The 23,213-nt window shown below is 40.6% G+C and overlaps 2 protein-coding genes across 5 annotated transcripts; both read right to left on the bottom strand.

Moving 5' to 3' along the window:
* Positions 1-605: 605 nt before the first annotated feature.
* Positions 606-14,022, bottom strand: LOC112570094 (NAD-dependent protein deacetylase sirtuin-2-like). Of its 4 annotated transcripts, none has more exons than XM_025248329.1 (13): positions 13,500-14,022; positions 12,969-13,005; positions 9,835-9,990; positions 9,416-9,522; positions 8,818-8,874; positions 8,375-8,443; positions 8,001-8,124; positions 7,260-7,325; positions 6,662-6,794; positions 3,997-4,051; positions 3,254-3,315; positions 2,888-2,954; positions 606-1,832 (listed from the first exon to the last, which is right to left on the bottom strand). In XM_025248329.1, coding segments are annotated over exons 2-13 (1,134 nt in total). In that variant the 5' UTR covers positions 12,970-13,005; positions 13,500-14,022; the 3' UTR covers positions 606-1,595. The 4 variants fall into 4 exon arrangements, with proteins under 4 accessions (XP_025104114.1, XP_025104113.1, XP_025104112.1 ...); XM_025248328.1 differs by having other exon boundaries at positions 13,567-14,022; XM_025248327.1 differs by having other exon boundaries at positions 13,562-14,021.
* A 2,113-nt stretch (positions 14,023-16,135) lies between these two features.
* Positions 16,136-19,308, bottom strand: LOC112570653. The gene is made up of 2 exons (XM_025249195.1): positions 19,185-19,308; positions 16,136-18,120 (listed from the first exon to the last, which is right to left on the bottom strand). The coding sequence occupies exons 1-2, from the start codon at positions 19,257-19,259 to the stop codon at positions 17,779-17,781; spliced, it is 417 nt and encodes a 138-aa protein (XP_025104980.1). The 5' UTR covers positions 19,260-19,308; the 3' UTR covers positions 16,136-17,778.
* Between the last annotated feature and the right edge of the window lie 3,905 nt (positions 19,309-23,213).

Raw genomic sequence — 23,213 nt, 5'->3', positions numbered from 1 at the left:
GCAGAAAGTTTTCTAGTCATTAAGAAGGTGAAGGCCCATCAGCATAGATGCAGTGAGTTCAGCTCAGTACCAAAATATTCCTTTCTAGGCTTCTCATCTTGACTTCTAGTTGTAAAAGTATCAATAGTAATAGCACTAGTTGTGGCAGCAGCAACATATTGTCCATTTTGGTGCACACATGGCTGTCAGAGGTTGCAGTAACTCCATGGCAATGAAGAAGATGAATAAAGCAGGATTGTAGATAGAGAATCCATGCTTGTTGAGTCATGTAGAGCAGAAAGTGTTAAACACCTGTAAGGCAATGAAGGATTAATCCAGCAAACAAAAAAAAAAAACTGGAATACGAGTCCGATGGCATCCGAGATTGTTAAATGAAGAATACAACAATGGACAAAGAGGAAGAGTCCAGAATGCTGGCAAATGAATGCAACTAAAAGCACAGATCATCAATATTTGGCAGACACAAAACAATAAAGCCCAGGGGACTGCAAGGAGGGAGGGTTAAAAAACCTGGGGAGAGAGGTTAGGTGAAGGGATGTCACTCACATTAATACTAATAAATGAAAGATTTACATAGTGCATCTTTCATATGTGAGTGTAAGTGCTTTATAGACTGCACATTTATTATTAAGTAGCGTCAGTTCAACTGTAGAAATTAATTTGCCCTTATTTACAACTCAAAGTGGTTTTTTTCTTTTTATTTGAACACCTTGACTGCCAGAAAACTACATTACCCTCATGTGTCCAACATACATGCTCAACATAAACATCTTCACAGGTAAGTTGATGGTAAGTTTCTTGTAAATGATAGAAACTTGATGTAATTCATGTCTGAGCAAAATGATCGTTTACTTACAGTCGCATTTAAAATAAAGTTTGAGGCAGTATAACTAGGCTGCCAGGTTGTCAACTGCGACTGAATTGTTAAACACTGAGCAGACTGTTGGTGGGAGCAGAAGGGTCATCACAAACCATGCCAATCATACACATGTGCCCTGCACTTTCACAGTAGGATGCAAACAAGACAAGTCTATGGACATTTCTCACCAGCTCCTCCTTTTCATACATAGCAAACATACAGCTATACGTTAATACATACATGATGATATTCTTTGTATACATATCAAAGTTATGCTGGCCAGCTAGCAAAACTGCTAACAGCATCACTCAACACTTTTTTTCTGACAAATGGGTTGACTTGAGTCATAGGATTAGTTTTCTTTTACAAAAGAATCTACAAACACAGCGACCTTCATGAACAGGTCTGCACTTGTGTTTGAAATGTGACCAAGTACATGATTGTTTGAGATGTGACTGTAAGTAAATGATTGCTTTGAAGCCTGAAATTTGCTCGGACGTGATTCAGAACATTAGAATCTATCATAAAGCCCAGCTTAACATTTGTCTTTCCCTTTAAAAATGGAAATGTACATCAAAATCATTTTGAATGTATATTGCATGAATAATACTAATGTGCTTCTTATGTGCCTTTCTCTACCATCAAGGTGGACTCAAAGCACTTTACAAAACTGACAGTAGTAACTAAACGGGGCAAAACATTGGCAATTCTGACTTTCATTTTTTTTCTAAGAATTCTAAGATTCTTTTATCACAGTCTCTGTTTGTCTTGGGCTGGCATTGCTATCCACTGACTTTTCTGTGCCTTGGTGTGTCTCTGTAGTAGAGACTGAAGCACCTGTGCCTTGCTGTACATCTCTCTGTCTTGTTGCAACTACTGAAGAGTCGGAAAGTGAACCATCACCTGACATGCTAGCTGTCTTTAATTGGTCGATGCGCTCATGCTCTTTCTTTACCAAGCTCTGCAGCTCATCCTGCTCACACAGTAGCAAAAATGCTATTTCAAATTCTTTAAATCTCCAAAACTCTTAAATTTAAAGGATTTTTCGGTTAAAACTGATAATTTGTGACTTTTCCCCTTTCTTTGGTCAATTACGAATCAGCTACACAACCAATGTAACATGCTGTCTGTTGACCTTTGTGCCCATCATGAATCACAAAACTGTCATGGTCATGTAAATATGTTCTTTAACTCTCAATCCTTTATCAACAAATATCTCCCTTTGAAGCAAAATGTCTAACCGAGATGACCACTTGTTGGTCATTTCCTACCAAAATATGGAAAATAATTGTCACAAATATGATTTCAAATGAGGTTTTATCATAATTAGCAGAAATCAACTGTTCTTACCATGAGGCATAGTATGTTCTTTTAGAAAAACATTTGCATAAAATGCATTTAAAAATAATATTTCTCTAGTAAGATCATGTAAACTTAATCATCATGAAATCAATAAACTTTTAAGAATGATGGGCAAGATAGAAAGTAGTTTTGATGACTGCCACAATAAACAGAGAAAAATGTGCACAGACATTTTGTTTGCTTCACTCCAAAGACATGACAATTGAAGAAGACCAGATATCCTTCAGATATTTTTATGCATAGACAAATAACCTTTAGAGAAATTATTCAGCTTTTAAATGTAGTATTTACTTCCCCTGTAATAACTGCTTGCAATTAAATAAAACTCTTGACAAATTTGACCAGTGCATTAACAGCAAGTCACTGGAGAGCAAATATTTGGGTGGTTAAAGCACTGGCATCCGAACCTGAAGGCGTTCCAGGATAGATACATGTGTAGCCATCCGCACCCAATCAACTTGGCTGTTGGTATCCAGCAAGGGAAATGAGATGGACACCACCCTCACATTTAACACCTCTCCCACAGCTACCAAAAGGTTATGGGACTAGCTTTACTCCAGCCAGTTTCTGAAATTGTTTTAAAAAGGTCTGCTAGTTCACAGCAACCATCAACACATAGTCCCTGTCCCGGCAGACTAAGCAGCAATAACACTGAAGACTACTCACCCCCCAGCCAAGCAACTGTGCCAGCTCGTAGCAGCCCTCATCACACATTGCTTTCTTGAAGACATCCCTGAAATAGCAAGAGTCAGGATTTGCGATATCTTTTCCCTATGTTGCACGCTTTGTTACTTTGATATTTATAACCAGGCTGTGAATACTCTTCGAGGTAGATAAAAGGTCTGATTTATGAAAACAGACTTCTGTCTGATAAACTCTAATTTAGGAACTATTTTATGGAGGGGATAAACTTACTAAGATGATAATTTTACATCTCACTTTAGGGGATAATTTTACATAATGAACTCTATTTCAGATGAGAAGACTTGAAAATTTGATTTTTTGCCAAAGAAAAATTATATTAAAGAATACCTGGTGTTGTTTTCTGCATCAAAAGTAAAGCCTCCACCAAACAGCATTGCCATGAGCATGTCCTGTCAAAATCAACAGCAAGTAGTCACATAAGAAACAGCACTGTCATTAGCAAAACTCAACAATCAGTATTTACATACCAATGTGATCTAATAAACAGCACGGTCCTGAGCATCAACTGCCACACTCACACTCACCAGCTATGTCTTGGAAATAAAGCCAGTCATATCATACATATCAACAACCACTGTCTAAATTGCATGACTACAACATAGTCAATCAGCCAGCGATATTACCAATGACTACAATATAGTCAATCATTCAGCAATATTACCAATGTTCATCAACCGGTGAGACCAAAGATTACATTCCATATGATATCTGTTTCACTTAATATACAACTTCAAGCATTGTCATGGTCACTGTCATGATGCATCAGTTTTATTAAATTATATGAATACTAAACGTCAGTGCATCAGTGAAACATTTACAGCAGCATTAAGTCACTATGATAAGACAATACAATTTTATTTATCCTTTTCAGGAAATTTTTGTGTCTGTCATAGTAACATTAGAGCATCATTTGATGTAAAACAACAGCAGCCATAAAAGAACACAAAATGTCCATAACCAAATTCTAGCTTGGGACAGCTCAGTTACCCAGGCACCAAAAGCCGGGCCCATGGGTGGGTGGGGGAAAGGTGCAAAAAAAGGTCAATCTTTCGTATAAATCAGACACTTACTGACGAATCGCATTTCTCCAGATTAATGTACAGTCTTGGAGTGGATGCAGAAACTCTGAAAAAGTATAACAATATAATACAAAGAAACTACAAAAGAGCATAACACAGTGATAAAAGAAGCTTGGATGTGAGGACTAAAACAGAATCTTGACTACACATAACTACAACACTATGTGTAACATTAAAAGTTAGGACACCAAGTGTGAGATGGGACTACGGTTTTATGCTTTAGCTACAAGACAACATTAAAGATAATTCATTCACACACTAACATGCAGCACATCCAAGTATACAGGCATGCAAGTGCGCACACACATATACATGGCTGGTTCTACCATTAGGTGAACCAATCAGTAGCCTAGAGTGCAGTCACGGAGAGGGGACGGGGGAGTTCCAATATGGCCTGCTGTTCTTTATTTATTTATTTTTAATAATGTTAGGGAAAAATATAATTTTCAGACACATTTCCTCTGCTTGTAGGCTGGCATGCTGGTCTGGGCGGACCTCTAGGATGGATGGGACCACATACCAGCCTCATCTTTCTCTCTTCTTTCTTAGTTGGAAGAGGTTCCATACTACTGTATAGGGAAAAGGTGAAGCTAAGTTCAGGGACAGCAACACTGACTTAATTTTGCTACGCATGCTTCATTTTGGTTATGATAGCTGTTTTATGCTCAATACTTTTTTTCTGTTACATAGAGAGCATTTAGCTAATGTCACGATCACATTCTCAGTTAATAAGAGTATTACAGCATTCCAGAAATAAATATCAAGGTAGTCAGCTGAAGTTAAATAATATATCTATTTTTCTGTCAAATTTCAGATCAATTTATTTAATTTACTGTCATGAACCTGTTCTCTCATTGGTGCTGTATACAGTGGTGACACTACTGGGAATGGAGATTTGACTACCTATAGCTTTGTACTATCTGTTGCAACTCATGGTGTATAATGCTTAATTTAATTGTCAGACTGTAACGCTTATTTATTTTTATCCTCTAAGAGTGCATCTATTTGTTTACATTTTCAACGGATAGCTTGTTGTTATGCTCGATTGACAGAATATTTTAAATTGGCTATAAAGGGCTTATTCATATTCAGACAAATATATTTCTCTAGTTTTTAACAAACTCTGTCTCATGCACAGAACACCGTAGCTTGCTGATTATTGGAAAGTAGCATTTTTAAAGCAACACCTGGACACTGGTTACTACGCTTTGTATTGTTAACGTCTCAAAGAATCTCCCTCATACTGCCACACACACCTGTCAGGCAGAATTCTTGGGATGGGTAAATGAGGGAAGGGAGGGGGGTGCACTTTTTCTTGACAAAAAGTAATTCTTATTATTAATCAAAGAAAGAGAGCAAAATTCCCCAAAAAGGTTTAATTTTAATAAGCCTTTCTTTGATACTTCCGGGTTCTAACACTTCTGTTTGTAAGGAATCCTTGTAGAAAACCACTTTTACACTATCTTAAAGAAGAAAACACTTTGTCAGTGGGACTTTACTTATGGCTTTTCTGTAAGATGAGAAAAAGGAGAGAAAGATACCTTAGTGGGAAAGAATAGTGATAAATCTATCCCACTTAAAAGACAGTCAGATCAGATTTGCAGGACTGGACAAGGAACAGCAGGGAAAATGTAGTTTTAACTTTAAACAAAGCCCACAGGACGATGTAAAAAGCTTTTTCTGAGTGGTTGCAGACTTCTCGTAGAATCTTGCTGTTTGATTTTACTTTGTACTTGTCTGCTTGGATACTTGGAGCTATGGTCCTTGCAAAGCTGCATCACTACAGGTCTTTCAGAAGATTTGTGTACTGAGCTGTACTATAAAAGTATACTTGTGAATTGAACTTCACTGTAAAGAATATATGTGAACTGAGCTGAGTCGTTCTGTAACAATATATCTGTGGACTACATTTGTCAACTAGACTGTGTCCAAAGGAGAAAAGTGTGAACAAATCAAGCTGCAACAATGGACACATGACTGTGGTCCTACAACCATGAGATCATAAAGGTAAAGGTCATCCCCTAACCTTTTCAGGTCATTCGGGGGGTGAGACCTCACTTTCCTTGGGGCCAGCTTTTATGTGAGGGCGGTGCCCATCTCCTCTCTCTCGCTGCTTCACCTTCCCCAACCCTCTGTGGAGTCAAGTACCCATTCCCACCAGCTGGGTTGACCAGGGAAAGTTTGCTGAACTAATCAGGTATTAATCAGAGCACTCTCAGTTCGGACACCAGCATTCTAACCACTCAGCTATCTGCTCCCCGTTGTATAGCCTAACAAAACATTCTATTGCGCAAATCGATACATTATGGTCCAATAGTCTTGGTGCGGTCTGTAGGTGAGACAGCTAACGGAGAAAACTTGAATGGATAAGCTTGCCTACAGCTCATGTGTGGGAGGAAGGAATGTTACATGTGATGCACATTCAGCAAGGTTATATGTGTTAATTTGACATAAAAATTGTTCTTTATGGATCAGTTGGCATTGTTAATTGACTGTATATGCATACACACCCACACATATTTTTCACATGCACATGAATAATTAATATGATATACATGTAGTAAAGTTTGGACCATGAGAAAATATATGATTCGTTACTAGATCTTAAGGCTAAGCATAGTTTTCATGTCTTTTGTTGTTGGAAAGCTATTTTTACCTGTGAGCTAAGGAGGCAAATGGTTGGACAACCAGCGACGTTCCAAGAATAATGAGGAGGTCACATTTTTTAAAGTCAAGAGAGGCGCACTCTGCAAAGCGCTGTGGCAGACTTTCTCCAAAAAACACAATATCTGGATGCACAACAGTCAATAAGTAAGCAGCAATATATTAAACAATATATTCTGTGATTCACAAAGCAACAATATTTTTGGAATTTTTAGATAAGTGTATCAAAACATAAAAATCATGGCAAGGAACAATGTGTATTTATAAAAAGAGATATTACAGATAATTCAATAGATTACAACAGTTATCAAAGAGAAAAGGCTGCACACTTCACACACAAACATATCAATTGACTTGGTGCAGCTTCTAGAACAGGGGTGGGCAATTAATTTTCCCAAGGGACCGCATGAGAAATTGGGATGGTTATAGAGGGCCGGACTGATATAGTTAACTCAGTTTTACCCAATACTGTATACATAGTGAATATGCTGGCGGGCGGGCCGGTAAGAGGCAGGAGGCGGGCCGGATGCATCCTGCAGGCCGCCCCTTGCCCAGGTCTGTTCTAAAATAACAGGAGAGAACCTACTTACCTGGCTTAATGACACCACCGCAATCAGCTTCCTCACAATGGGGGATTTCATCAGCAAATATCTTTTCTAGAACAAGTTCATCACAATGCTAAGTAAAATGCAGTAAAAAGTAAAGGTATATAAAGAACAAGTTCAGTATAATCCTATTGAACAACTTTTTTGTGTAGAAATTTCACTAATGCAGAATAAAGTAAACACAGATCATTCAACAAGTAACATAAGCAGCGAATTAAGACTATTTTAAAGGTCTAGTGCACATCAACAAAATATATGCAATTATACAAAGAACCATAAGCATTAACATTGGGGAGCTGTCGCATTTATTCCTGTGGCCCCCCCACCAACAATCGGTGCTGGTCAAGGGGCTACTGACTGATGTCAGAATGAAAACCTGATGTTAAGGTTACTAGTCTGCAGGTCATAATCATAAAAAAAAGGTTGTAGGAAACTGATGTAAATGAGATATAAGATTCAGACATGAGATGTTAAGGCTTCTAGTCTGTAGGTAAGTTATAATCATAAGATAGGTTATAGGAAACTGAAATATAAGGAGGCAAATAAATTTAAGTGCCTCTTTCAAGAAATCCTTTTTGACATCACTTCACCAAAAACAAGGCACACACAAAACTAAATGTATTCTTACAACATAGCCAGATCTCTGCAATCATTTATAGGTGGATAGGTACTCGTACACTTGAATGCATGTATGCACACACTCTCACAATTAGCATCAATATCTACCTTTCATCCAGGACAAGGAATACACCTTGCCACACTCCATGCAGTGTGAGGTGTGGAATGTACCATGCGCTTCAACTATCTTGTCCTCTGGCAGGCCTGACACTCGTTCAAGTGTGTCAATGTTCTGGAATAAGGACACTTACACTTTAATGATTTCACAAAGAACAATTCACATTGCAATATTTGTAATAAGAGCTAGATATTAAGCAATGGATGAAATTAACATGAAGTTGTCAGCCAAAATAATCACCAAGATAATGGGAAATGACAAATCCTCCATTGCTGAATGTCCATATGTAATGAATTGTAATGGAAATGGTACAAATGTTTGACGGAGATGAAAACTGGTAAAAAATATAATTGTAATATCTGACCTGTGTGTAATGACGGAGCAGTAAACCTTTGTCATTCAGCATCTTTATAAAGTAGTGACATGGTGTAGGCTACACACACACACACATGCAAAATAGAAATACTCAACAAAATGAAGAAAGCTTTGTTAAATAGTATTTACACCTAAAATTTTTACTTCTATATGTTTAACATGTGAACCAATGATTAATTTTATACAGGGAAAGGAACTGGCAATCACTGCATTCTAGTCCACACAGACCAACACATAAACATGCATATATGCCATCATACTCTTCATCAACTCTCTCCCTACAACATAACCTACTCAAATGTATACACATGAAAATGCATCTTAACTCTTCCCTCTCTCTTTTACACTTGTGCACACGCACACACACAAACACTCTCTCTAACATGACTATTTTAGTTCCAGGTACAGTTTCTAGTGTTCTAAGAAGCTGACCTTAAATGAGCCTGGATATAGTTCTTTGGCCAGGACAAAAAATGGCTTGGGGTTTTCCTAAAAAACAAACAATACAAAAATAGCCTAAAATTTCCTGAAAAACAAATAAAAATGTCAAAGATTTCAAAAACAGAAAATTATTATTTTTGTTTTAATGTTTCCCAAATTATCTTTTATAAGCAACATTTTATCAGTTATTTTCTTGAAATCAATCAACAAAACATTATCAGCTAATGATGAATTTCTTCCGAAAACGAAATACTTACATACAAGATACTGATAACGTGTTAAGTAGCATTAATAGGTATCAATTTTTGTGGAAAAAAACAGTATATGAGATAAGAACTTTAAATCTGGCTACATGCTGGATATGGAATATACCAAGATATTATATTGTATACATATAGTAGACATGGGCATATGATCCGAATCTATCTGTACTAAACCATATACATTATAGGTCAGCAATCAGTAGCAGTAAATTGGACATTACACTTACCTTGACAATATACTGGGCATGTATGTATACCTTGCCAGTATAATCTATGAACAGGGTTTAGCATATACAATTCCCTGAGACACCACAAAAAAAATCTACCTTAAAGAAGTCGATCATAAAAATAGCCTGTGGATGTGGCAGATTATACTGCTGTAGATTGTCATAAAGACCTGTTCCAGGACTGCGGAAGTCTGGTATTCCTGCAGCTACACACACATACAAACTAGAGAGTTTCTTATAATTCTATTACCAAATACTAATTATAGAAAAGCAATAGATTTTCTATAGAAAGCATTTTGTGTTTCAGCATAATCTTATTCCAAATAATATTCTTGGCTTTCACATATTTTGCTCATGAGAATTACAAGAGGTAAGGGCATATTGCCATGAACCTTTGACTCATTAAATCAGTTCAATTCTCATGTAGATTTTCCCTTATTTTTTCTCTCATGGCAACTCTTTCCCCACATCCACCTAAAAAACAAGAGCTCTCAAGTTTTTAGAAAGTCAAGACTTACAGGTTGAGATACCAGCACCAACCATGGTGATTATGTTCTGACACTTGCCACTTGTAATGTACTTAGCGACCCCTTCAAAGGACACTTCCTCCAATATTTGAGTAGTATCCTCAGCAAGGCTGAGTGCATCCAATAGGTATCTGCTTAATGATTCCACTGTTCACACACACACATCACATGTGAACACATGGTTAGTTTTATATGGAATAAGAATTTGACAAACAACTTTCTTTTAAAATGTTAACAATAGAATCATCTAAGCTGTCATTATACACTCAAAGCTTATTTTAGTACACAACCAATAGTATATCACTATACACAACAAATAGTAAATCATTATAAAAATCATTTTAGTACAAAACAAAAGTACACAAAAAAATAATATATCACTATAAACAAATAATAGCACATAAATTTAAAAATCAATTTTAGTACTCAACAATAGTATATCCTATAAACAACAAATACTATATCACTATAAAAAATGATTTTAATACACAATATGCTCCTGTATAAAATCTTTTAGCGCATAATAATAAATCCTTATTTTAGTATACAACAAATAGTAATCACTGTGTGCACTCTCAAGATGCTATTTTTTTAACAATACACTATACAATACAATAAGACTTTATTAATCCACAAGGGCTATTACAGGTAGTGCTCATATGGTCAGTCAGTTTGGCCTTTCGCCCCTCCTGGTGCATAGGCCATCGACTACAGTCCTCCAACGCCTCCTGTCCTGGGCTACCGTCACCAGCTGCCCCCATTCGAGTCCGGTGAGCTTGGTGTCGGCGGCGAGGTCCCGTCTCCAGGTGTTTCTCGGCCTTCCTCGCTTTCTCTTTCCCTGAGGGTTCCATGTCAGCGACTGTCTCGTGATGTTGAATGCTGGCTTCCGTAGGGTGTGCCCTAGCCAACCCCATCGTCTCCGCAGGATTTCTTCCTCCATAGGCTGCTGTTTTGTTCTCTGCCATAGGTCGGTGCTGCATATCCTCTCTGGCCAGTGAATTCTGAGGATTCTACGCAGGCACTGGTTCACAAACGTTTGGATCTTCTTCGTTGTGCCCTTGGTCGTCCTCCACGTCTCTGCTCCGTAAAGTAGGACTGACTTGACGTTGGAGTTGAAGAGACGGATCTTGGTCTTGTAGCCGATGCTCCCGGAGTTCCAGACCCTTCTAAGCTGTATGAATGCGCCTCTTGCCTTGCTAATCCTCGTCTTTACATCCTCGTCTGTCCCTCCCTGTTTGTCCACCACACTCCCGAGGTAGGTAAAGGCGTCGACTTCTTCTAGCGGCTCCCCATCCAACCTAATTGGCTCTTCAGTCAGTGTTGACCTTCAGGATCTTGGTCTTGCCCTTATGGATGTGTAGCCCCACTTGTGCCGAGGCTGACTGGATCTCTGATGACTTGTCTTGCATCTGTCGGTGGCTGTGGGACAGGAGTGCCAGATCGTCTGCAAAGTCAAGGTCGTCTAGTTGGCTCCACAGAGTCCACTGAATTCCATTTCGCCTTTCATTGGTGGTTTGCTTCATCACCCAGTCGATTGCGATCAGGAACAGCAACGGTGAAAGCAGGCAGCCTTGCCTGACCCCTGTCCTCACCTCAAAGCTTTTTGTTAACTGTCCTTCGTGCACTACTAGGCACGTCATTCCCTCATATGAGTTTCGGATCAGGTTGACGATCTTCCTCGGGATGCCGTATTGTCTCAGCAGTTTCCACAGCGTCTCTCGGTCCACACTGTCGAATGCCTTCTCGAAGTCCACGAAATTGACGTAGAGAGGCGAGTTCCACTCTATAGACTGTTCTACGATGATCCGCAGTGTTGCTATCTGGTCTGTGCACGATCGGTCTTGTCTGAAGCCCGCCTGCTGCTCTCGAAGTATCTGGTCCACTGGGCCCTTCAGTCTCTCCAGTATGACTCTGTTGAAGACCTTGCCAGGCACGGACAAAAGAGTGATGCCTCTGTAGTTCTCGCATCGGCTGAGGTCACCCTTCTTGGGGATCTTTATGAGATGTCCTTCTTTCCAGTCTGCCGGGACCTGTTCCTCTTCCCAAACCCTCTCGAACAGTCTGTGCAACATGTTGACGGATAGGTCAGGATCGGCCTTCAGTGCCTCTGCTGGTATCTCGTCCGGTCCTGGGGCTTTACTTTTCTTCAGTTGTGTTATGGCTCTTCTGATCTCGGTTTTGGTTGGCTTGTTGCAGTTGATCGGTAGGTCTCGCTCTGCTTCTTCGATATCTGGTGGATTTACTGGTGGTGGTCGGTTGAGCAGTTCCTCAAAGTGTTCATATGGTAGCAATATACAAATAAGTACATTAATTATATATATGTTGACTATGTTGAATGTTCTCTCTCTCTCCACACACAAACACACAGCAACAGTAGATACAGTTGGTGCACTGCATTCGGTCACCTCAGGCTAATACAACATCACAGCTAGTAGAATTTATCAAGTTTATGGCAGGTGAATAAATGATTTGTGGTGACGAGTCATTCTGCACACAGGCATAGCATACCTGCAGTCAGACTGCAACAGAACTCACATACCAATATGTGATCAGGAATAGTAAGGATAAGGGATGCCTTCCTAAGGATTTGCTGATGGCATAAGGCTGCCAAGTCCCTTTGCCTGGTTCTGGTGATCATGGAACAGATATTAACAAGAGAGACAAGACTGTTCCTGTTCCCTTGAGAGAGGTTATGGAACCAAGAAATGATGAGACTTTTAATGATAAAACCGAGTGAGAATGACAGGTGACAGAAAAAGACCTGAGTTTCCATAGGAGGTACAGGTGTTGCTGGTTCATATGAAGGATCATGTCAGTGTTGACAACCCAGCTGGTTAACAAAGATAGCACCTAAATATTTATTTATAAGAGTTGACTACCTTGATGGCATCATCATGGATAGTATTGATTGATACATTGGGCTTGTTCATCTTAAACTCGAAGATCGTTTCTTTTGTCTTTGAGGCATTCAAGACAAGGAGGTGTTTGTCACACCAGCATACAAAGTCAGGAAGAGCACCACCATGAACATGTTCATTATCATACAAAAGTGTCAGCACACAACCAATAGTATATCACTTTGAATTATGCTACTTAAAAGACGTAATGCTAAAAATATTACTTACTGGTTGATGGTGTCTGTGAATTGGATGCAGCTTCACTCTGGAATAAACAACACAAATATATACTTCTAAATTCTACATGAAACAGTTTTAGTCCCAAAATATTCACTGGTCAAGGATGCAGTGTACAGGAGCTTATACATATGAAGTTTACTGTGGAAGTACTAGTCGTATCCTGGAAATAGTGTTGCTAAATGAATGAAGGGCATGTTTGGAAAGAAAGATGTATCTAACGACCACACCTCTACCAACCACTCTGTCGCTGAAACAGGATAAATTGTTACCACATATATAGGAACCAATAAGGAAAGGCAAGCTTTGAAATCTGCCTGGTTATCACAACACAAGGCCTGGAGCTTGTAAAGACACTTAGCAACTGGTGAGAGTAGATTACTCCTCTGAGTAGCATGTGCAAATCACATCATTATGATAATCAAAACAAATACTAATGCATTATCAATGCAAATAAACGGCTACATGATGTTAGCCTCCATTGTTCTGGCTACTTGTGCCAGTTGTACCGTGTGGTTCTACCTGTCATTACAACAAGATGCGTTTGGAGTTCGCCTCTGATTACGTTTGACTTGCAACCTTACCTCACCCTCGCTGCCTTCTTCGATCGCTTTGTCGTTATCCGTGGACATCATGTACGGCACACGCAGCTAAATTAAAGAAACTTTAACGCTATATTTTCTAATTAAACTGTTTAAAAATTCTGCCTTGGAATTATAAAGTTGTTTTTTCTCTGAGTGTACACCCGCAAATCTAACGAGGGGACGCAAGGGAGGCAACACGTAGTCTGTACAATTACTTCCCCTGATGAAGCTGTGCAATCACATGATCAATGACTCGCGAGGCATGGTGGGATTGTAGTCAGTGACGTAACAACAACAAACACCATGACCGGAAGTGACTAGGCGTATTGGGGGTGAAGGTCATATGCATGCATAATTCTCCGAAATAGCGGAGAGGGGAACCACGTGACAGGCGTGACAATTATTCCTTGGCAACAGTCAGCGACACCAACACAAAGTTTGTTTCAGGGCACAGAAGGGAGATAATCATCCACACAGTGAAACGTAGGTGTTTCTACAGCCGTCACTTTGACACTACACTACATGTACGTGTTTCTACAGATGTCACTTTGACACTACACTACATGTACGTGTTTTTACAGATGTCACTTTGACACTACACTACATGTACGTGTTTCTACAGATGTCACTTTGACACTACACTACATGTACGTGTTTCTACAGATGTCACTTTGACACTACACTACATGTACGTGTTTCTACAGATGTCACTTTGACACTACACTACATGTACGTGTTTCTACAGATGTCAAACACGTTGACACTACACGTAGGTGTTTCTACAGCCGTCACTTTGACACTACACTACATGTACGTGTTTCTACAGATGTCACTTTGACACTACACTACATGTACGTGTTTCTACAGATGTCAAACACGTTGACACTACACGTACACTTTGACACTACACTACATGTACGTGTTTCTACACATTGTCACTTTGACACTACACTACATGTACGTGTTTCTACAGATGTCACTTTGACACTACACTACATGTACGTGTTTCTACAGATGTCAAACACGTTGACACTACACGTAGGTGTTTCTACAGCCGTCACTTTGACACTACACTACATGTACGTGTTTCTACAGATGTCAAACACGTTGACACTACACGTAGGTGTTTCTACAGCCGTCACTTTGACACTACACTACATGTACGTGTTTCTACAGATGTCAAACACGTTGACACTACACCTAGGTGTTTCTACAGCCGTCAAACACCGTATGATAAACTAAAGACCGAATGGGCGGCTGTGCGAGTCGGTAGCGGCCTGCTCGATGGACACGGCAGAACGCACACACAAACACGCAGAATGAATCCAGTACAAAGGCTGTTAGTCCCTGTCCCTATTATGCAACATCAGACCAGGAACTTGTAATTACTTAATTGTATACACGTCCGTGGTCAGACAAGGGAGTCAATTCTAATTATTCGATTTCCGATTATCTTTTTAAGATTTGTCCCAAGTAATCAGGTTTTCGATTTTAAAAAATGTCCTAATTGAGATTTTTACTAAGAGACACGCTTCTTTGATCTCACACGCACGCACACGCACAATCCACCAAAAGGGACGTAATAAAGGTAAGCAATCTTTTACGTGAATAATTGGGCTACCTCCCTTTGCTCAGCATGCGGTTGATGATCTCGGCGCAACTTGTGAGTTGAAGACCGTGAAATGATAACAGATGTAGGTAGGTATTAGACTGCCGTGGATCAGAATGAAGTAAGATTAAAAGCAGCCGACACTAGACGGAGACAAGCTCAGCTCCAACTTTTAAACAAACTTGACGAAATGAAAAACACTCCAGGGTCACTTAACGAGTTATTTTTATTTCACCAATTCTGTAAATGAAATCACAGGTGGTCACCAGCTTGTCACCAGCTTCCCTTTGTACATCGAATGTACTCTTGTCCTGGGCAACAGGAATGACTGTCCTTAGTAATCTACTGCTTGTCGTGATACAGTTACTAGCGGTAAAGACTTGATACGTACAGCACGAGGTGCAAAGGGTTCTACAAACAATAAAATTTAATGTGTCTCTACAATAGTTTTTAGCTCAGGTGTAACTGGAAATGATTCGTAGCATTTTGTCCATTGTATGTTAGAGTTACTGTACGAGAACATTACACTGTACACTGTACACGTAACGTGTACACGATATGACAATTGTTACAGGCTGTCAGCTCATTGTTGTGTGCGAGCAATAGGATATTATAGGATACTATAGGATATCAGTAAATACAGAATATAACTAAACAATCGATTATTGATTATCAAAGACTCTCCACAAGCTCATGTTCTTCCCCAATATACTCGTCCCCGCAAAAGGTAACGACTTTTGAAGCAACAGGTGACCAGCGAAAACACGTTCCTGTACACAGCGTACAAAACAAACAAATAGCAGCTGTAAACATTTCATGCAACTGAAAGACAGTGGGCGGGGTGGAGAGAATGTTATGTTTTGCTGTCATGATTTAGTGGCTTTGTCGTCATGATTTAGTGGTGGCTTTGTCATTAGTGGTAGTTCTGTCGTCATTAGTGGTAGTTCTGTCGTCATTAGTGGTAGTTCTGTCGTCATGATTGAGTGGTGGCTTTGCACGTGATTAGCTGCCTGTAAGTACGAGATTTAGGGGTATGTTAGTCACTGATGTAGAGACGGTTAGTTGGTGTGTCATTAAACTGTGTGTTTGTATTTCATTTAGTAATGTGAGGATTTCAGTGATTTATTGGGTGTTAAGTACGTCATATCCTGATGTTTTAGTAGTGGAGCGTTAGTACATCATTGCGGGGTGCTGTAAATTTAAGCAGGCAGCAGAAATTGGTCACTGGAACTATGACAGTTATGTGAACACGTGCTTGATGAAACCAGCAGCCAGCAGAAAACAGTGTTCCTTAAATGTTTTGTTTCATAGGAATGTTTTGCATTATAGAAACCAGGAGATAATACTATATAACGAAAGGAAAAATAGAAAAGAAAATAAAATGGTATAAAAAGAAACGTTGAAAGAAATTAAAAATTAGAAAAGAAGGAGCAAAAGAAATAAAATCAAAGAGGACAGAAAAAAAAAGCGGCAGAACGCAAAAACCAAAGAAAGAAGGAAAGCAGCAACGAATATCTTAAAGAATATTTCGCTGGGAATGGATGCTTCAAAGAACGCACACAAAACACCTGAAGATGACGTATTACAGGTAACATTCGACAGAGGGCATGTGTAACATGTAACATATGAAATGAAGGGATTGGAACTCAAGAAACATTTCCTTTGTCGCTAAGACCTGCTCATGGACACAGCATGGTGTCTAAGCATTGAAGCATCGTAAAACGCCATTCACGAAAACACGATCGTCTGTCTAGTCAACAACGAAACTCAGATGAGCAGGACAAGAAGCAGAGAGAAATAAGAGCTATGGACACGGCAGCTCCGTGTGGTCTGTGCACCACACCACCACATCACATCACCTCAACACCACACCTCGTCACCACATCACCTCGACAGGCAAAGATAATTTGAGAAAGATAGTCTGAGCTGAAGATATTTCTGATCATCGCACGGCGCCAAGAGCTTGGGGGCGTAAAGATGTCAAAGTGAAAGACACCCTGACATCTTGAAAAACGACGATTTATAGCAGGACTACAACCAGATACACTTGCATTGAATGCAAGCAGACAAATGTACTTCCTGAAGAGAAAGGAAAAAACTTCATAAATGTGACACAAATTTAGGTCGAAGGAACTTTTAAAAAACCCAAAAAAACATACACTATACACGGGGTGGGGGAGAAAGAAATTAGAAATGTGCAGACGTGTATTAGAAACCACTAGAGTCGGAGAAATATTGACGAGCCTTGACGAAGTGGCGTATCTCCGACGAGTCTGACAATTCCAAATTCAGAAAGTGTATTGTTGTTGCTACTTTTTGATGTTAGTTGCTGTTGCCAAGGCGACGTCAGCTGTGGTCATGGTCTGTGCTGGTTGTTGTTGTTGCCAAGCATGGTCAAAGTAATTGTTGTTGCACAGGTTCTGCAAGAGTAATCGTTGTGTTATTCAAGTGCCAAATGTCTTAAAAAGGTTTGATGTAGTCACAACTTAGTTCCACAAAAGTAACAGCTGTTGTCTAAGTGCCAAGTGTAAGCTGGAGGTCTTGAGTGACGGAGTGGTGGCTGAGAGAGATGGACTGGAGGCTCGTAGTGTGTAGCTGGCTCCACCTGTTACGGTGTACCAGGCCAGACCTTGGTGTGGCGGTAGATGTTTGTGGAGCCGCTGCTGCTGGTGGCAGGCCGCCATGTCAGCGGAGTATCGGATGCTGAGCTGTTTGTTGATGGCGGGCGGTCGTGGCTCCCCGTGTCCTGGCCGTAGTCCCCCCGCTGTGTTCCTCCTTTCCCACGGCAGTGCAGGTAGACGGCAGCAGCGCCTCCCGACAGCAGAAGGCCACTGAGAACACCTATAGCACCGGCCAGACCCACTGACCTCCAGTCACAGTCATCGCTCTTGTTGCTCACATCAACGTCATCGCCGACAAAGGCGCACGAGCAGCCTTTTGCCACGTGACACTGCAACAGAAGGGTGAGGTCACTGCCATTCTTCCTGGCATTACAATGTGGCAGCGGGGCTGATGGTACAGCAGTGCAACGATAGGAATATCATGGCAGGAATATCATGGCAGGAACATTACGACAAGAATGTCACTACAGGAACATCACCACAGGAACATCACTACGCTCTACTGAGAACTAATGATGACACAATATCATGACACTATACATGAAACATTGATACATGAGGATAACACCAGACACCTCACAATGAACAATGCACAAGGGATTATAATATCGCTGTACGTTAATCTGAAATAATAGGTGAGACGACAGGGGAACATTCCCCACCTGGAGACTAAGAGACAAGGCTGTAGAGTATGAACAGACATGTCTAATACATAGCACTATGGTACACACGGTGTTCACACAAACAAGGGAGGACAGTAAGTGAACAGATTTTATCTCAGTAACGCTGATTTATAATTGTTCTCAATGCATATCTCTATTTTATCTCAGTGATGCTTGTTTGAGAGAGAGAGAGGAGGCGGAAGAGACGACTGGAGGGGACTGCAGAAGCCAGAGAACACGGAGGACATGGGCAGACGCAGTGAGAGCAGACAGACATAGCCAGGAGACAGACTACATGGGAGTAGACAGAACTGACCTTTTAATGACCTAGGGCCATTCTAGCCATTATCATCTTTATAAGGCGAGCTCTCTGGAGGAGAATGAGAGAAAGACAGAGAGAAAGACAGAGCGAAAGACAGAGACAAAGAGAGTAAAAGTGAACAGTTTATATGTAGAAAAATATTTTACAAGAAATCAGTGACTAAAGAAAACGATAAAGATAGAATAATATAAATGAATGAGGACAGAGTGAGAGAAAGAGAATATAAGAGAGACCGGAGACTGCTGTAGAATACACGTGTAACAGAACACAGAAGGCAGGAGTGAAGAGGAAATAACATAAGACTACAGGAGGAGACAGGCAATTTCTGAGGAATACATGTATAACAGAACACAGGTGAAGACGTGAGAGGAGGGCGAGACCCAGGGAGCAGTGGCTACCCTCGGGATACCTGAGAAGAGTCGTGGGCCGCCGTGTGTAGACACAGGACGAGGACAGCGAGCAGCGCTGGTAGTGTGGTGTTCATGGTGATGGTCGTCTGTACACTGACCACACAAATGCCGTATACTCCACACACCACACACCTATATCTTATCTTGGGTACACCCCACACGCAGATTACCCCTGGCGAGCAACCTGCCGACCTACTGGGCTTGTGGGTGGGTTTGGGGGAGAGGACGATGACTAATGGACAGTTCACAACATTTTACCTGCGATGTTACCTGTGGGCTCTGTTCTAGCAAGCCGTTGTAAGAAAAGTCTGGTTCATGCAGCGCGCTACAGGCAGCAGTAGCATTTCCTTAAAGAATCAAATAAAACACGAACACAGACGAGCCACTGCTGCCCCCTTAGCAGCCCCCCCCCCCCAAAAAAAAAAATCTTATTTTCGTACTCATCAGAAATAAAATAAGAAAGAGTCCGAGTGGCGAGAGAAGATCCATCCAAAGATGCTGACCTCATTGCTGCAGTCAGAAGTAGGTCTCTCTTACAGACCATCACATGAACTCGTTTTAGTGTGTGATCATGTGACAGCTAACATATTTGACCCCCGCTGTACCTTTGCTTCATTCCGTCATGCAGACAAACATCAGACGATGTTCATACCACAAAAGCACATAACCTGCCAAAGAGAAATGAAAGTCCAGGGTTGCATAGATGAAAGTCCACAGAGAGATAAAAGACATTCAGTGACAATTACACTGTCGATATAAACATGCGTGATGTCATCAGAAGTGAATTAAATTGTGGCAGCGCCCCCTGAGGTGATAAGCTCTCTCGCCTCAAGTCCTGGAGTCTTCTGGTGCTCCAGCTCTCCCGCTGCTAGTCTTCCATTTGTGGAAGGCATCAAGCTACTCTATCACGTGCTCTTCAGAGCTACCTATCTGTCGTCACCACCTACCTGTGTGTAGCCATCATCATTGAGCTGGCTATAAGTAGTCACCTTCACTTTCTCTAACAGCTATCGTCATGTCCGTTAGCTATAGCTGTCTCACGCCGCTGCCCCCTGTCAGCTGTGTTAATAGTATGAGTGCTGCCTGCTCTTTAACTGTCATGACACCCTTCCCCACCATTGGAGAACTGGGTATCTGCTTTGGTAGCTAATGTCTCAACTTTGTTACTCTTGTACTGACTTTGCTAGCTGACCTGTTAGCTACTGTTGTACTAAGTAGTTAGACAGCATTGTACTGAGTAACAAGCTGCTGTTGTAATGTATTAGTTACTGTTGTACTAATTAGCTACTGTTGTAATGTATTAGTTAGCTACTGTTGTAATGCATTAGTTAGCTACTCCTGTAATGTATTAGTTAGCTACTGCTGTAATGTATTAGTTACTGTAGTACTAATTAGCTACTGTTGTAATGCATTAGTTAGCTACTGTTGTAATGCATTAGTTAGCTACTGCTGTAATGTATTAGTTACTGTAGTACTAATTAGTTACTGCTGTAATGGGTGTTGTACTAATTAGTTACTGTTGTAATGTATTAGTTAGCTACTCCTGTAATGTATTAGTTAGCTACTGCTGTAATGTATTAGTTACTGTTGTAATGTATAAGTTAGCTCCTGTTGTACTAATTAGTTACTGTTGTAATGTATTAGGTATTGTTGTAATGTATTAGCTACTGCTGTAATGTATTAGTTACTGTTGTACTAATTAGCTATTGTTGTAATGCATTAGTTAGCTACTGCTGTAATGTATTAGTTAATGTTGTCATGTATTAGTTAGCTACTGTTGTAATGTATCAATTAGCTACCTCTGTAAAATAGTAGCTACCTCTGTAATGTAGTAGCTACCTCTGTACTATATTGGCTACCTCTGTACTATATTAGCTACCTCTGTAATATCTTAGCTACCGCTGTACTATATTAGCTACCTCTGTAATATCTTAGCTACCTCTGTACTATATTAGCTAATATTTCTCGGCCTTCAGACACTATCCGTGGGCAGCTTTGATCTTACTTGTGTGTGGGCCCAGCGCCATCTGTGATGTGGGCCAGCTGACGTCACTAAGTGCCAGCCATTGAAGTCTGAGATTTTAATAAGAACAAAGGCTGGTGGCTACCATGGCTGTAGCATGGCCCGATAGGCAATAACAGCTGGCGGCGGGCGATCTGTTGACAGAGACTTAGACAGGCTCACCTCACGTGCTCGTCACTACAACCTTCTGACTGAGTCTCTGGCAATATTACACCAGTCACACAGAGAGAGAGAAGATAGAGAGAGTAGAGAAGGTAGAGAAAGAGTTCAGAGAGACTGAGTCTGGCAATATTACACCAGTCACAGAGAGAGAGAGAGAAGATAGAGAGAGTAGAGAAGGTAGAGAAAGAGTTCAGAGAGAGGACTGACTGAGTCTGGCAATATTACACCAGTCACACACAGAGAGAGAGAGAAGATAGAGAAAGTAGTTTTTGACAGATTGACAGTTTTTGTTTTTCTACTCGAGACCTCACTCTACTGCATGTCGTCAGGGGGAGTTCAGGCGGTGAACGTCTGTAAACTGAACTGCTGTGAACTGAACTGCTGTGAGCTGAACTACTGTAAACTAAACTGCTGTGAGCTGAACTACTGTGAACTGAACTACTGTGAACTGAACTACTGTGAACTGAACTGCTGTGAACTGAACTGCTGTGAACTGAACTACTGTGAACTGAACTGCTGTAAACTGAACTACTGTAAACTGAACTGCTGTGAACAACTTGCTGCTAGCTGCTCAAACCACGTGGCACCCACCACCGAGACTTTCAGTTTTTCTCAGCCATGCTGTGGCTGGCAATGTCTCCCTGTATCATTCCTTTCCGACTTATCTCACAAGTTTGCTCAAATATTGATTTCTAACGTTCATCCGTTCACTATTTGTTGGAAATGCAATGGATGTCAGGCTGCTCCAATCATTACATAAGAAATCTGGATGCAGCCGAATCTAAAGGTCATTCGGTGCAGTTATCTTTGCCAGACAAACGATAAACCTCCAGGGAAAGGGTTAACCTCCAGGGTTAAGGTTAGCCTCCAGGGAAAAAGAAGAAAAGCAGAAGAAATGATCACGACAACAGAGCGACTCATCTACAGCAACAACAGCAACAACAACTCTACTAGTCGTAAACACAGTCACACCTACAACAACTACTCCGGTAGTCTTAGTGTCACCTACCTTTACAGACGTGTAGAGGTGGACTCTGTCTGTCTGTGTGTCTGTCTGTGTGTCTGTCTGTGACCACAGACGTGTAGAGGTGCACTCTGTCTGTGTGTCTGTCTGTGTGTCTGTCTGTGACCACAGAAGTGTACAGGTGGACTCTGTCTGTGTGTCTGTCTGTGTGCCCAGACCAACACCTCGCCTCTTGTTAAGCTCCCCACTGTTAGTGTCGAGTGGCAGAGATGACAAAACACGATGACACCTCTCGCCATAGACTACACTGTCTGGCAGCAAAGATGGCGACAAAATATTACAAGACAATATTTACAGCAGCCCGAAGTAACAGAAATCTGATATCAAATATCATACGAGACATTAATCTCTGTAGTCTAGAGAAATGAAGGAGTTGACAAGTCATAAGGTGAGATGGTAATGAAACCTCCACACAAAAAACATTATGATGTGAATAATGACAAAGCAGTATGATGTGAATAATGACAAAGCAGTATGATGTGAATAATGACAAAGCAGTATGATGTGAATAATGACAAAGCAGTATGATGTGAATAATGACAAAGCAGTATGATGTGAATAATGACAAAGCAGTATGATGTGAACAATGACAAAGCAGTATGATGTGAATAATGACAAAGCAGTATGATGTGAAAGAGTAACCTGCAGTCCACACTAAACATTTTCAATGTCAGAATGTGATTGCTGTAGTCTTAGGAAACTTGTCTTGACAAAACACTCTCAGATGAAATTTCTGCTAATAGGAAAACCATCCAGCTGACCACAGGAGACATCTTGTCTTGACAAAGTTCTCTAGTGTCAGAGTGACAGTAACCTGTC

Source organism: Pomacea canaliculata, linkage group LG8, assembly GCF_003073045.1.
Source record: "Pomacea canaliculata isolate SZHN2017 linkage group LG8, ASM307304v1, whole genome shotgun sequence".
Lineage (NCBI taxonomy): Eukaryota > Metazoa > Mollusca > Gastropoda > Architaenioglossa > Ampullariidae > Pomacea > Pomacea canaliculata.
Note: the sequence above shows the minus strand (reverse complement) of the source record. Positions and strands in the feature narration are given on the sequence as shown.

What these genes read in the sequence shown, in the direction of transcription:
- LOC112570094 (XM_025248327.1), bottom strand. Translation starts at nt 13,612, where the DNA reads ATGATGTCCACGGATAACGACAAAGCGATCGAAGAAGGCAGCGAGGGT. An exon ending in TTTGCCTCCTTAGCTCACAG is followed by an intron (nt 4,052 to 6,661) that starts GTAAAAATAGCT and finishes ATACTTTTTCAG; the next exon opens with AGTTTCTGCATCCACTCCAA. An exon ending in GATGCAGAAAACAACACCAG is followed by an intron (nt 2,955 to 3,253) that starts GTATTCTTTAAT and finishes TTGCTATTTCAG; the next exon opens with GGATGTCTTCAAGAAAGCAA.
- LOC112570653 (XM_025249195.1), bottom strand. Translation starts at nt 19,259, where the DNA reads ATGAACACCACACTACCAGCGCTGCTCGCTGTCCTCGTCCTGTGTCTA. An exon ending in CGGCCCACGACTCTTCTCAG is followed by an intron (nt 18,121 to 19,184) that starts GTATCCCGAGGG and finishes CTTCTGTTGCAG; the next exon opens with TGTCACGTGGCAAAAGGCTG.